Source organism: Gossypium raimondii, chromosome 3 (assembly GCF_025698545.1).
Source record: "Gossypium raimondii isolate GPD5lz chromosome 3, ASM2569854v1, whole genome shotgun sequence".
NCBI classification, from domain to species: domain Eukaryota; kingdom Viridiplantae; phylum Streptophyta; class Magnoliopsida; order Malvales; family Malvaceae; genus Gossypium; species Gossypium raimondii.
Genome location: NC_068567.1, coordinates 4,941,381 through 4,955,719, shown reverse-complemented (window position 1 = coordinate 4,955,719; position 14,339 = coordinate 4,941,381). Strand labels below are relative to the sequence as shown.

The 14,339-nt window shown below is 33.1% G+C and overlaps 3 protein-coding genes across 7 annotated transcripts; 1 reads left to right on the top strand and 2 right to left on the bottom strand.

The window, feature by feature from the left end:
• The first annotated feature begins 1,144 nt into the window (after positions 1 to 1,144).
• Positions 1,145 to 4,656, top strand: LOC105796727 (cryptochrome-1). Of its 5 annotated transcripts, none has more exons than XM_012626520.2 (6): positions 1,145 to 1,270; positions 1,563 to 2,131; positions 2,332 to 2,553; positions 2,729 to 3,441; positions 3,543 to 4,237; positions 4,326 to 4,656. In XM_012626520.2, the coding sequence occupies exons 2-5, from the start codon at positions 1,822 to 1,824 to the stop codon at positions 4,209 to 4,211; spliced, it is 1,914 nt and encodes a 637-aa protein (XP_012481974.1). In that variant the 5' UTR covers positions 1,145 to 1,270; positions 1,563 to 1,821; the 3' UTR covers positions 4,212 to 4,237; positions 4,326 to 4,656. The 5 variants fall into 5 exon arrangements, with proteins under 5 accessions (XP_012481974.1, XP_012481975.1, XP_012481977.1 ...); XM_012626521.2 differs by having other exon boundaries at positions 1,158 to 1,270; positions 1,558 to 2,131; XM_012626523.2 differs by lacking the exon at positions 1,145 to 1,270 and having other exon boundaries at positions 1,397 to 2,131; positions 2,735 to 3,441.
• Positions 4,657 to 4,868: 212 nt separating this feature from the next.
• Positions 4,869 to 6,410, bottom strand: LOC105796728 (low affinity inorganic phosphate transporter 1). The gene has a single exon (XM_012626525.2). It carries the CDS (start codon positions 6,408 to 6,410, stop codon positions 4,869 to 4,871), a length of 1,542 nt encoding a protein of 513 aa, XP_012481979.1.
• A 3,486-nt stretch (positions 6,411 to 9,896) lies between these two features.
• Positions 9,897 to 11,955, bottom strand: LOC105796730 (serine/threonine-protein phosphatase PP1 isozyme 3). Its single transcript, XM_012626528.2, has 4 exons — positions 11,419 to 11,955; positions 10,574 to 11,133; positions 10,263 to 10,484; positions 9,897 to 10,169 (listed from the first exon to the last, which is right to left on the bottom strand). The coding sequence occupies exons 1-4, from the start codon at positions 11,591 to 11,593 to the stop codon at positions 10,146 to 10,148; spliced, it is 981 nt and encodes a 326-aa protein (XP_012481982.1). The 5' UTR covers positions 11,594 to 11,955; the 3' UTR covers positions 9,897 to 10,145.
• Between the last annotated feature and the right edge of the window lie 2,384 nt (positions 11,956 to 14,339).

The window sequence follows — 14,339 nt, the reverse complement described above, 5'->3', positions numbered from 1 at the left end:
GTTAAGCTGATTTTTTATTTTATTTTATTTATTTATGAAAATGTTTGTTTAGTGAGTTCCAAGTGACGATTCAACGATTGGTACGGTGAATCAATACTTATTGACAAGTAGCATAACATACCTTAGATCAAAGTTGATCGAACGATTAGTGTTGGAGATTGAAGAAGAAAGCTCTTTGGATTTTGGTTCGCAGATTCGTGACGTTCAAATATGTTTTATGAAAAAAGAATTGAATTGTAGAAGATAAGGGAAGGAGAGTTTTCGATTAGTGTAGGCAGTACAAACAGAGAAAATCATATAACAATAATTTTAATAGTTCAATGACTTAATGAAAATTTTCAAATAGTTTAGTGACCATTTTGTAACTTTTGAAGCTGATTTACCAAAACATAAATTTACTAATAGTCTAGTGACCTTTGGTGTAATTTATCAATAAAAATACTAGCTACAAAACTTGGGGGATTTCCAATTCATTGTATGATTCAAATGAACAGCTTTACAAATGAGTCTTCGCTCATGCAAATATGAAGAAAGAAAGAAAGAAAAAACCCTTATTAAATTAGGATAATTAATCACTTATTTTTATGGTAAAAAGCCTCTTTAGTCCCTCTCAAATTACAAAATTGAGTAAATTGATCTCTCAAAAAAATATTGGAGCAATTTAATTTGTCAATTTCGGAAGTGAGCAACTTAGAACAATTAATCAGGACGATAATATCTTCCACAATTATACATAATTTTGATTGATATAGTAACAAATTTAGCCTTTGATGTTTATATATTTTGTCATTTTGACCTTAATTTTAAAAATTCAAAAATTCAGCTTTGACATTTACACATTTACATAAATATTATGAGATAAATTTATTAAATCGGGATCAAATTAACAGAATGTGTAAACTTTGAGGGATAAAATTATTATTATATCAATCAAAATCACGTACAATTGATGAAAAACATTAGCATGATAATTAATTGTCTTTAGTTGTTCACTTTCGAAACTGGCAAGGATTAAGTTGCTCCAAATTTTTTGAGAGTGATCAATTTGCTCAATGTTAAAATTGAGAGGGATTGAAAAGGTCTTTTTACCCAATTTTTTCATTGAGAGAAATTTACAGTGGATCAACAAAGCTGACAAGGCATGTCTCCTCCCACCACGATCATCATCAATATCATATGAGTCCCACATGATCTTGACACATACAAGCCACACTTAGCAAAATGGGCATTGCCAGTTCCATTTCTTCAATCTCACTGTTGGAAATTCGCTGTAAGTAACGAACAAAATATCATCAATCATGTTTCTTTTTTTTCTTACCTAACCCTTCGTGATCTTTTTTTTTTATCTGTTCTTTCTGAGTTTCTAGCAACAATGGGGTAAAACTTCAACAATTTAATATCAAATAAAAATTGGGGTTTGGTCCATTTACTTGTTTTAGTTGTCATTGTTTGAAGATAACATTCTTTAATGTCAATTATTAAGGGAATTAGGTTGTATCTGTATTCTGTATTGTACTGGAAAGTTCATAGTGTGGTTTTAAGGTTTATTAATTCTAGTGCAGGTCTGCATCAAGGTATTGGATTTTGGAGATATTTTGGGAAAGTTATGGTGTTTTTTGATTGGTCGAATCGGGGACCGACGACGAGACAGGTAGGGAAGGTTTTATTGAAGTCAGGGTATGGTTGGATATCATGGATACATATTGTGATTGTCTAATTGGGATGTTTATCAAGTGTTTGTATCAAGTTTTGTGAGAATTTTTAGGCCTTTGTATGAATTCGAATATGTCGGTGTTATTCGAAAGATCTTGTTAGTTTGACATGAGTAGCGGTAAAACAATAGTTTGGTTCAGGAGGGACCTCAGGATTGAAGACAATCCTGCTTTAGCAGCTGCTGCAAGGGACGGTAGTGTATTTCCGGTTTATATATGGTGTCCTGAAGAGGAAGGGCAGTTTTACCCGGGTCGAGTTTCACGATGGTGGCTTAAGCAATCTCTTGCTCATTTGGAGCAGTCATTGAAGTCTCTTGGGGCTGAACTTGTGATGATTAAGACCCAAAGTACCCTTTCAGCTCTTTTAGATTGCATCAAAGCTACTGAGGCGACGAAAGTTGTAGTCAACCGTCTTTACGGTATATATTCCGATCTACAGATCAAATGCTGCTTTCTTAAACCAATATGAATTCTAATTTGTTTATACTGAAATGGCGAGTTAGACATGGTTAAATAGTTTGAGAATTTAACTAATGCCAATTGCAGTGCAATGTTTTCGGTTAATATATGAAAGCATCGAAATACTTGAGATTACGGTTTGTTGTCCTTTTTTTTCCAGATCCTGTTTCGCTGGTTCGTGATCATAGCATCGAAGAGAAACTAGCAGAGGTTGGCATCTCCGTGCAAAGCTATAATGGAGATTTGTTGTATGAACCATGGGAGATATACGATGATGAGGGACGAGCTTTTTCAACCTTTGATGCATATTGGGACAAGTGCTTGAACATGCAAATGGAACCGGTTTCACTTCTTCCCCCGTGGAGATTGATGCCAGCTGCAGGTAGATTTAAACCAAACATCATTTATATGTATATGTATATGTAAGTTTATACGTAGTTATGCACATAGATTTTGATGAAAAGGAAAGATGGAGTGTAGATGAATGATCTGCTTGTATACATATATACGTATATTCTCATTGCAAAATGAATAACTTGTTGCTGAATTGTTATTAGTTACAGGGACGGTTGAAAGGTGCACAATTGAAGGTTTGGGGCTTGAAAATGAATTGGAAAAATCTAGCAATGCTTTGTTAGGAAGAGGATGTTCTCCGGGTTGGAGCAATGCCGATAAGGCTCTAACTGAGTTTGTCGAACAGAATTTATTTGACTATTCGAAAAGTAGATTCAAGGTTGGGGCCAGCTCAACATCACTTTTGTCCCCATATCTTCATTTTGGAGAGATAAGTGTCAGGAAAGTTTTCCGGTGTGTACGTATGAAACAGATACTATGGCGAAGAGAATGGAAGTCTCAAGGGGAAGAGAGTGTCAATCTATTTTTAAAGGCTATCGGGCTTAGAGAATACTCTCGTTATCTTTGTTTCAACTATCCGTTCACTCATGAGAGATCGTTATTGAGAAACATGAAGTATTTTCCTTGGAATGCTGATGCGGACCATTTTAAGGTATGGAGACAAGGTCGGACAGGATATCCATTAGTGGATGCAGGAATGAGGGAGCTTTGGGCAACCGGTTGGATACACAACAGAATAAGAGTGATTGTTTCGAGTTTCGCGGTGAAGTTTCTACTTCTTCCATGGAAGTGGGGAATGAAATATTTCTGGGACACACTTCTGGATGCAGATTTGGAATGTGATATTCTTGGTTGGCAGTACATCTCCGGGAGTTTACCAGATGGTCAAGAGCTAGAACAATTAGACTGCCCGCAGGTGCGTTGAGTACACTAGTTAATTTATTAAATGCAAAATAAGTAACTAATCCAGTACTCTCCCATCTCTGGACCTTATATTGTGTTGGTTTTTTGAGTCAGATTCAAGGCTCCAAATTTGACCCTGAAGGTGAATACGTAAGGCAATGGCTGCCAGAGTTAGCAAGGATGCCAATCGAGTGGATCCATCATCCATGGGATGCACCTCTTACCGTGCTTAAAGCTGCAGGTGTCGAGTTGGGCTTAAACTATCCGAAACCCATAATAGATATAGATAAAGCTCGAGAACATCTAAGAGAAGCTATATTTAAAATGTGGGAAATGGAAGCAGCTGCAAAATCCGCAACTTCAGATCAGATGAATGAAGATGTTTTCGATAATTCTGATAGTATCAAGACCTCTGCCATCCTGAAAGTTATCCCAAAGGAAAAGTCTTCATGTCTGACGTATTCATCTAATGATCAAAGGGTGCCATCATTTCAAAACTGCAACAATGGTTTGTTGCCTAGGAAGAGACCATTACCTGTAGATGAAGAGAAGTTGCATATGGATAAACCGAATAAGCAGAATAAAGAAGCAGGGACCTCAGGAAGAGAAGACTTATGCTCGACGGCTGAATCTTCGGCATCTAAGAAGCAGAAGAGTACTAGTAGTACTAGCACTAGCATAATTTCATTCACAGTTCCACAGTATTGCTCCTCATCCGATGGCAGACCTTTTCAGGACCACGAATCTTCCAATCTCAACCTAACATGGCACGAAAAGATTTGACTTGGAACAGGCTTCCAACAAAAATGGTTAGTACTATTTGTGCTATGGATTTTTACGAAGTTTGAACTTTGGTTTCTAATGTTGGATTTGACACTTATACTATTAGCATTGCAGGAGTTTTAAGACAATAGTCGCCTGTATCTCTCTTGTATTCCCAGCAGTGTTCTGATAAAGAAAACCGAAATGGTCAGTTCACGAATACCCTCCTTTTAGACTGTTTCATCAGGGCTTGACTAACATAAAAGTTTCCTCTCATATGCATATGGTATATGTGTTTATATTCCCTTTTAGATATTGTTCCAAGCATAGAGAAATCGACTAAATAACCAGGGTTTCAACTTATGTTTTCGTGTTCTTGGAAACAATTGAGTTACGGTTATGCAATCAAGGTCACATCTTGTAGTACATTTGATGAAATGAAACTATTACTTCTATTGTTGGTTTATGAGGAATGATAGCATTATATGTATATGTGTTACTAAATTTTTCGGATTAAATAGGATTCTATTCGGCTTAAATTCGGGTGGATTGATCTGTTTTTCCCGGATTCAGGTAAGAATTAACAAAAAATCTCAAAAGACAACATAGCATTAACTTAAAACAAAGATAAACCAGAAAAAAAATGGCAAGAATTGCTAGCAAAATCCATCAATTTAGCTAGCCAGATTGTGTTTCAGTTCCTTTTTCTTGATCAGCTTCCCCAGATATCTCTTCCAGTGATTTTCCTTTAGATTCAGGCACCAAAAATGTGAACAACATTCCCAGAAAGTTAATGAAAGCCAGAATCATTAGTGATTTCTTCACTCCGATAGCGTCTGCAGCATACAAAAACCCGAAAGCACCCACCATTGCCCCTGCTTTGCCTGATGCAGCTGATATTCCATGGCATGTTGATCTCAACCTTGCTGGGAAAATCTCGGCAGGGACTACAAACGTAGTGGCATTCGGTCCAAAATTTGCAAAAAAGAACGTTAGCGAGTACATGATAACGAATCCGATCCGGTTGTTGGGTAGTGTCCAATGATGGTATGGGATTGCTAATGCAAACATGAAAATTGTCATGAAAAAGAATCCCATCAATTGGATCTTGAATCTTCCTATTTTATCAATTAATGCCACTGTGAACCAATATCCAGGAACAGTGCTGCATAGTGTAATGAGAGTTTGAGCTCTTGCAATTTTATAAACTTCTTCAATGGCATTCATGGTTTTTGCCTTTGGGATCCAACCAATGGCACTAAAGATGTCTTTTTGGAACAGGTTTTGGCTATAGAAAGCAATGTCTAGTAAGAACCAAGTGCTTGTGGTACCGAGCAAGTGGGGTCCGTGTCGATTGAAAAACCGTGTGGTGAACAACCCGAACTCGTTCCCTTTCTTTTGTTGTAGTTTCTCTGGTTCTGATTCCAAATCGACTTGAAGAACTTTTGACATATCTGCTGCTGCTTGTTTAGCATTCTTGGCGACCAAGGCAGTGTAACGAGCGGTTTCGGGCATCTTTGTGCGCCAATAATAGGTGAGCAAAGCCGGGAATGCTCCAAACATCAAGATAATCCTCCAAATATAATCAGCTTCAGGCACAGTCGATAGGTTAGCATCAATTTCATAACTTGGTGCAGGGTAATAAGCCTTAAATACTGCAGAAACCATAATGGCAATCATCCCACCAGCCAATATCCCGAAACCTTGCATCGCGAAAACAGAAGCAATAAAAGCACCACGAGTCTTTTTATTAGTGTATTCGGACATGATTGTAGCAGAAAGAGGATAGTCACCACCAATACCAAAACCAAGCCAAAACCGAAAGAAGCAAAGTGTAGCCATCACGGATTTAGAGTCACTGCCAAACGAAAGACCAGAGGCAACCGAACTGATAACCATGAGCAATAGTGTCATGCCATAGACACGTTTTCGTCCCATCTTATCACCTAGCCAACCGAAAAAGAGCTGTCCCGCAAGAGTACCGCAAAAGGCAACACCATTAATGGCAGCCGAGACATTGGACGGAAGTGTTCCGGGGGTAGAATCACCTTCCTTGTGATAATATATGCGACCAAGCAATTTGGTGACCAATGAAATGCAAAAAAGGTCATATGCATCAGTGAAGAATCCCATGCTAGCAATTATAATCGCTGTGAAATGGTACCATTGTGTTTTAGCTACATCAAGTGCATTAAGAACTTGTAATTGATCCTTTACCATCACTAAGATGATTTTTAAACAACTCTTATAATGAAGAAAACAAAAACAAAAATAATCTTTCCTTTTTAATGGTTCAATGAGTAAAGGATGAAATTACAAAGAAATATAGAGATAATGAAGAACTGAGGATTGGGATGAAGGAGAAAAGAGTTGGTTACGTATCTAGACTCTTTTGATTTTTTAAAATATTTCTTTTATAAAATTATGATTTTCATTTCAAGGAATTTAATCTTTCTATTTTTAGATTTAATAGAAAAATTTTGACGGTATTAATAACTGGACTTGAATTTTGAAATCTGAATTGTAGAGGAGCTAAATTGTTAAAAGTAAAAATAGACTAAATTACAAATATACAAAAAGGATTTGGAATGGTATAGCTAATTCTTGATTGTAATGGTTGGTGCAGTTAACGATTTTAATAACTTAATTGATTTGATCAACTATTCTATTAATTGTTTATTTAAAGTTTTAGTAAAATTTAACTGATAATTAAAAGTTATATGTATAAAATGACAAATTAAGATATGACACATTTTATTATTAAATATTTATTTGTTTATAATAGGGTTTTTTTATCAAAATATTACAAAAAATAAAAAATACCAAAATATTATAAACTTTTTTTATTTACCAAAATAATACAAAAAAAGGAGGCTGATGGAGGGGAATAGAAAGGCGACACCAATGGTGCCCATAGGCGGCACAGGACTAAAATGTAATGATCTAAAGTTTCAAGGACCTGATGTGCAAATTTACCATTTTAAATTTTGAAAGTGAATTGGCACCGCCTTGGTGTGGCGACACTAAAGTTGAAATGTGGCTAATTGCCTTCTAAGCCCTCCTTATTTATTATTTTCTTTTTATTCCCCTTCAACTCACTTTTTTATTTAATAAACAAGCCCTCAATCTATTTTTGTAGTTAAATAAGCTCTTAATCTATGATTTTTACTCATAAAAGCCCTTTATTTTATTATTAAAGTAAATATATTTTAGAAGCTTAAAATATGCTATTAGTCCATATACTTTAATAGAATTTGAGATTTAGTTATTATACTTTAAAAGTTAAAATTCAATCTTCTTATTTTTCAAATTAAAATTATAATCCAATCATTATATTAGTTGGTAGTTTTTGTTAAAATTAAATCGAACTTAACATGTTTATTTTTTGTCAACAATATGTCACATAATTTGTACCAAAAAAAAAATCATATGCTACATAATATGAAGGCAACCTAATCCACATGCCAAGTTGATAAATTTTGACAAGAAATACTAGCAATCCTAATTATTCGGTTGATATTTTTAAATAAAAAAGTTATATATTTTGGTATCCAAATGTAGCATTGTTAACTTTTTAGTGTTTAATTTGAGTTTTAGGGTTAATTTGATAAAAAGTTAATTGTCAATATTATTAGATTTGAATTTTTCATCATTTTGTTAATAGAATTAATTTAGTGTTAATTATGAATTTGTTTAATTTGTCAAATACAGTTTGATGAATGTGACTTAATTCAAGTTTTAGGGTTAATTTGATGAAAGTTAATTGCTAATATTATTAGCTAGCGTGAATTTTCATCAAATCAACTCTAAAGCTAGAATTAATTGCTAAAAAATAAATACAATTATGGTACCAAAATGTATAACTTTTGCTAAATACATGTACCACATTGGAAAAAAACATAATTACTATATTAGAAAAAAAGTGTCGAGTCAAATACCAAATTATGTATTAAACAAATAATTTAAAACTAAACTACACCCAAGGTCATTAAACTGTTAGTAAATTTACATCTCGGTCACTCAACTTTAAAAAAATTATAAAATGGACATTAAACTATTCAAAAGTTTTCATTTAATACATTGAACTATTCAAAAAATTCTATTTAAACCATTGGGTTGTTAAGTTTATTTTTCTAAAAAAAAATTCTGGTTAGCGAGTTCCAAGCGACGATTTGACAATCGATATGGTGGATCAGTACCCATCGGTGAGTAGAATAACATACCTTAGGTCCAAGTCGATCTGACGGTCAGTATCAGAAATTGGAGTATAAAGCTGTTTGGAATTTTAGTTTACATATTCATGACATTCAAACTATTTCATGAAAAATAGACCAGACTATAGAAGAGAAGTGGTGCAAGCAGCCATATAACAATAATTTTAATAACCCAGTGACTTAAATGAAAGTTTTTAAATAGTTCAGTAATCATTTTGTAACTTTTTAAAATTTAATAACCAAAACATAAACTTATAAATAATTTAGTGATCTTGAGTGTAGTTTACCCAAATTTATGAATGGTATAAAACAACAACAAATTGTGCTTTGATATTCAGACAAATTGGTTAATCAAGCAGCAAAAGTAGGTAATGAGGATCACCAAGACATGATGATATTCGATCAAACCACTAGTAGAAATAATTGATGTACTTGAAAACGAAAGTGCAGCCACATTGCCTTCACCCTTTCTTGCTATTGAGTCTTATTCGTGTTCCCTCTTACTCATTCCAAATGCACAATGGAAAAGAAAGTGTATTATTTACACATATTCAACGCTTTTATTCGTCTGATTCTTATTAATTTAGTCCCTACACTCTATTTTCATCATTTTTAGTTATTATATTTTTAAAATTTAGAAATTTCAGCCTTTATCATAAGAGAGTCATTAATTCTTTCAGTTAAATTCTAGGATTAATATATACCGAGATATCTGGATTTGGCAACTTATATTTATTTGGTAACTAAATTTTTTGTTGGACCTAAACTTGAAAATCGTAATCCGAGTTGATACTTTTTTTAGTGACCTAACTAACACCGTTAAAACATGTTGACATGACACAAATGACCTATAATATGATGACACGTGGCAGTCTCACATTTTGACATGTGCAAAAAAATTGAAGTTTAGTTTCTTTTAAAAAAGTTGTCACATGTAAAAATGTGATGTTGCCATGTGCCACTGTGCTATTAGTTAAGTGCCTCACCAGCTTTTTTAACCATGTTAGTCAGATACCTAAAAAAAATACCAAGTTAACTTACAGTTTCCAAATTTGGGTACCAAGTCGATACAAGTTATCAAATTTAGGTACCTATTATCCCTAAATTCTACTATTTTCAAAATCTTATTAGACAAATATACATTATCACATGTGTAATGCCATGTCATAATGCTATTTTTACATAATTCTCATATAAAAGTCACATAATTTTAGTTAACGGATTTAAAGATGATTGTTTGAATCAGGACTAAAATTTCAAAATTTGAAAAGTATAAAAGTAAAAACAATAAATTTAGAGAACAAAGACTAAATCTCCAAGTTATATATAGTACGAGACTAAAAGCAAAGTTTGACCTAACTTATTTAAATGCTATTATTTGAGTTAAGGACTAAATTTTAAAATTAAAAAAATAAACATTAAGATTAACTAAATCAAGTATAGAGACAAATGGCAAGATCAAGAAGCTTATGGATTTACTAACTACTGCAAATAGTCACCAATCCCTCTTTTCATTTTCATTCATTGATTACAATACAAAAACCCAAAAGCTTAAATACAGAGATGAAAGAAGAGGAACAGAGGGGGACTCTGTTAAACTATTATTTTACAAAAGGGTCAATACATTGAAAAAAAAAACTATTTCAAATTTACCTTATACCAATCATAAAAATGCTCCTAGAAATCACCAGATTTCCAGTTTTTACTTTGCAATTCTTCCCATATCCAATGGTAGCCATCATTATACCATGGCTCCAAGAAATGACTGCCAAAACAAAGATTCAAAGAACAAAGTAAGGACACCGTTGATTCCGGATATAAATATGTATCTGACACGAGTATGTTAATTTATGTATACCTTGATTCTAGATGGAGGTGTAGGAGACTTAGTTGATGTGAATGTCCCAAACCCGAATTTCGGTTTCTTAGCTGCAGGCTTTAATATTTGGAAAGAACAAATCAATGTTTCATCTACACTCATCATGGCGGCAGCATTGTCGAACTCTCCGCAATAATTTGGTGCTGAAAATATGGTTACGAGTTGCCTGTTGGCGAAGAATTCGTATCCGTCTTCGACGACCTGCAAGCAAACAACCATATAGATTCGGTTTAGCGAGAGACTATACGAGTTTATACTGAATACATTTGATGTGAGCTGCATTATTGAACCTGGTGTGCACGGCATATTAGATCAAGATCAAGTTTTTTTAGACAATCAAGCACCCTATCAGCACCAAATATGTATGAAACACCCCTATCATTAGGCCCCCAGCCTTGGATATCTTTACTAGGATCAGACCATAGGAGATCACATAGTAAGCCGGATTCTGGGACATCAGTAGGCCGTTTCAAGTTTCGAATCTGGTCTAAATTGCGAAGCTCTGGGGACAGTCCACCGTGCATGCAGAATATCTTTTCTTCGATCAGGGCCGCGACGGGAAGGCAGTTGAAACAATCGGTGAATGCTTTCCAGAGCCGGACATTGAACCTTCGTTTACACTCGTCGTAGAATCCGTAGATGCGGTTCACGGACGCGCACTCGTGGTTGCCCCTTAGAAGGAAGAAGTTTTCAGGGTATTTGATCTTGTATGCAAGGAGAAGACATATGGTTTCCAGGCTTTGCTTGCCACGATCTACATAGTCTCCTAAGAATAAGTAATTGGCACGAGGAGGGAAGCCGCCATTTTCAAACAGCCTTAACAGATCCGAATACTGGCCATGTATGTCTCCTTTAAGACATAGATACTCAAATTTAGTTTAACTGGTTCATGCAGTCACCTTTAAAAGGTGTAGTAGAACAACATAAACATGAGACATCACTTCCAACAAACAGGTTATAGGGTGTCAAATTTAGAACATTTCAGTGATCACACAACACGACGCACCAAAAAGACAAGTACTTTCCATGTTCAAACACATAAACTATAAGCAACCCATTTAAAAAAGGATCAAAATCAACATAGAAATGAAAATTAAAATGAAGAAAAAAACAGAGGAAAAAGAAAAAGATATACCACAGATCTTAATAGGTGCTTCAAGCTCTAACAAAATGGGCTGCATCAAGAAGATGTCTTTAGAAACAAGACAAAGCTGTCTTATTTCAGGCTCAGAAAGTTGGACTTGCTTCCCTGGTTTTCCTCTAACTTCAAGCAACCTATTGATTATACCATCAAGAACCCTAGTTTCCATAGTCACCAAACAAGAAGAAGAGAAAGCTAAGAAGGAGATTAAAATTCAAAGAAGGGTTTCATTCTACTACCACCTATTACATGTTATGATTTTCTAGTGAAAGTGAAAAAAGAATATTTATTTTATTTAAAAAAGGAAAGAATAAAATGGTTGTTCATGGTGCAGAAAAAGAATGGTTGATTGTTGGTTCTTGAAATAAAAAAGCAACCATGAGAATATATTCTTTCAAAGTTGTTTGCTAAAAGGAATGATAAGAAGAATAAGAAGAGAGGGTTATATAAAGAAAATGACTAGGAATTTCAAAAACAAAATTGAAAACCTAGATAAAGCAGAAGAGAATGCAAAGTAGGTGAAAAAATGGACCCCCAAGCAAAAAAAAAAAAAAGCACTAGATAAAAAGAAGAAGAAGAAGATGATAATGGAAAAATTAGGATTTAAATGTAGAAAGTTCCATGATATATTTACAGTTCAATCAGATATAGATATGTGACTTGTTGTAATCACAAAAACATGGCTTCGAAAGGTTTAATTTTATTTTTAGTAGCTGTATTTTTGAAAATTTGAAATCTAGTCCTTTGTTTTTATTTTCAGTCACTTGTTTGATTGATTTGAAAATGAAAATCCAATTGATTACACTGATGGCAATTTCAATTAGATTTGAATGTGTGGTATTTTAATATTCAAAATTTAAAATCTAATTGATAATTTAATAGAAAAGTCGAATTTAAAAATTATAAAGAGTATAAAGATTGGAGTATAATTAAACACTTTTTTAAGCATAATTTTAATTTTTCAATAGATACAAACCAAATTCGAATAGAACTAATTATAATCTATTAAACCCACCAACCAATAAATGCATGTTCCCCTAAAAATGTTTAGGGTTTAGTAAAATAAATCACTAAAAATTTATAAAAAAATATTAAAAAGAAAAAAATAAGTTGAATTGGTCAGGGCAACTAATTTAGTGCCCCTCAATGGGCTGAATTTACTTCAAAAACTAGACCAAAAGCCGGGGGCAAATTTAGAGGGGAAGGTAAGCGCCTTGACCTCTTAAAAAAAAAGTGTTTTAGTCCCTCTAAATTAGTAAAATTATATTTCAACCTCTCTAGATGATGAAATTGTGATTAGTCTTTATTAAAAATCAACATTTTCCATAGCAAAAGATTCCTTGATTATAAAAATAAAACATGCATATTCATATAGGAGGGAATGGCAAGTGGCAAAAACCCATAGTTGAAGCTGAGGAGGGATTCCAATTGTTTAATGCTTAGTATAATAATTTAGAATATGAGGCAGTGAAGGTGCCCACATGTTCATTGTTTTACCAAAACAGGGTTTTTCATTTATTTATTATTTTGGAACGACCTTCTATTTTAAGTCAAAGATCATCTTTACCTAATTATTAACGACACCTGTGGTCTAAAATTGTCAACTCCACATTGATTATGAATTTAATGGCACTAATTTGATTTTTAATCTCAATTAAATATTCAACGACAGTATATATAACAACATTTATGGTTTTCAAAACATATATTATCATCATTTTCCTAATTTATTATTTTGATTCAATTCCATAAGAATAATCTTTATTAAATTTAATTTTAATCTCATTTGATTAAAAGAGAGAGTTAGATTTGGAATATCTTAAATTCAAAGTTTGTATCAATTCTAAATTACTTAAATTTGAAATCATTTAGTCTTATTCTCCTTTTTTTTCTTTTCGTAGAAAAATTCATCTACTCAATTTTTTTCAAATTAAACTTTTTTTGTGGACAACATCGGTCTTCGAGTTGATTACTGGTTGTGGTTTTTGTAACATTTTTTTCGTAATTTTATTTTGCTTTTAATTTCAATCTATATTTTCATGATTTTGTTCATAGTTTTGTGATTTTATTTTGTCAATATTTTTTGTGGTTTTATTTTGTCTAATATGTTTTCTTTTAAGTAATCTTTTGGATAATTTTTTTGATTAGTGTGTAGGATGTTTTTTTCCTTGTTTACTTTTTTTAATAATCTCATTATAGGTTATGGTCATATTTAATTTTTTTACATAATACTTAAAACTACCCATAGCCCCTCTTCAACTCATAAATAGGAGGATAACGCGCTTCAACGCACTCGAACCCATGTCCTCCTGTATTGACAACAAAACCAATAATGAGATTATTATATATACTAGATTACGACACACTTACAATATGAGTAAAAAAAATTATGCAGCAAATTTATAAAAAATTGATATAAAAACTAAATGTAGCTTTAGTTGAAATGATAAAATTGAGGATGTTTTGTGTTTAAGTCCAATGGTTTCTACCATGTATATGTATTTTTATGATCTATCGAAGTATAGACAGACATATATACCCTTAAAATAATATCTGTTACTTAATAAAAGTAATGAACTTTTGATAATTTTACAACTGAATTTGGACCCGATTAATGACACTAATTTAATCAAATACATTATAATAATGCAAATAATGTAAAGTAATAATTTTATTAAACAAGTCAATTGCATTTTCAAATTGTAACTTGTAAAGATAGGGTGGTGATGGATAGATAGGCAGTGTCTTGGTCCTTGTAGGATGAAAGGTATGAAGAGAGCTGTTCTTGTAGGATGAAATTGTCCCAACACCGAATTCACGTTGCATGGATGCGTAACGAGATGTGAATCGCATCAAAAGTGTGGTTGAGGGAAAATTAGGATTTCATGAAAGCAAGCAATGTTCAGGTCTTGACT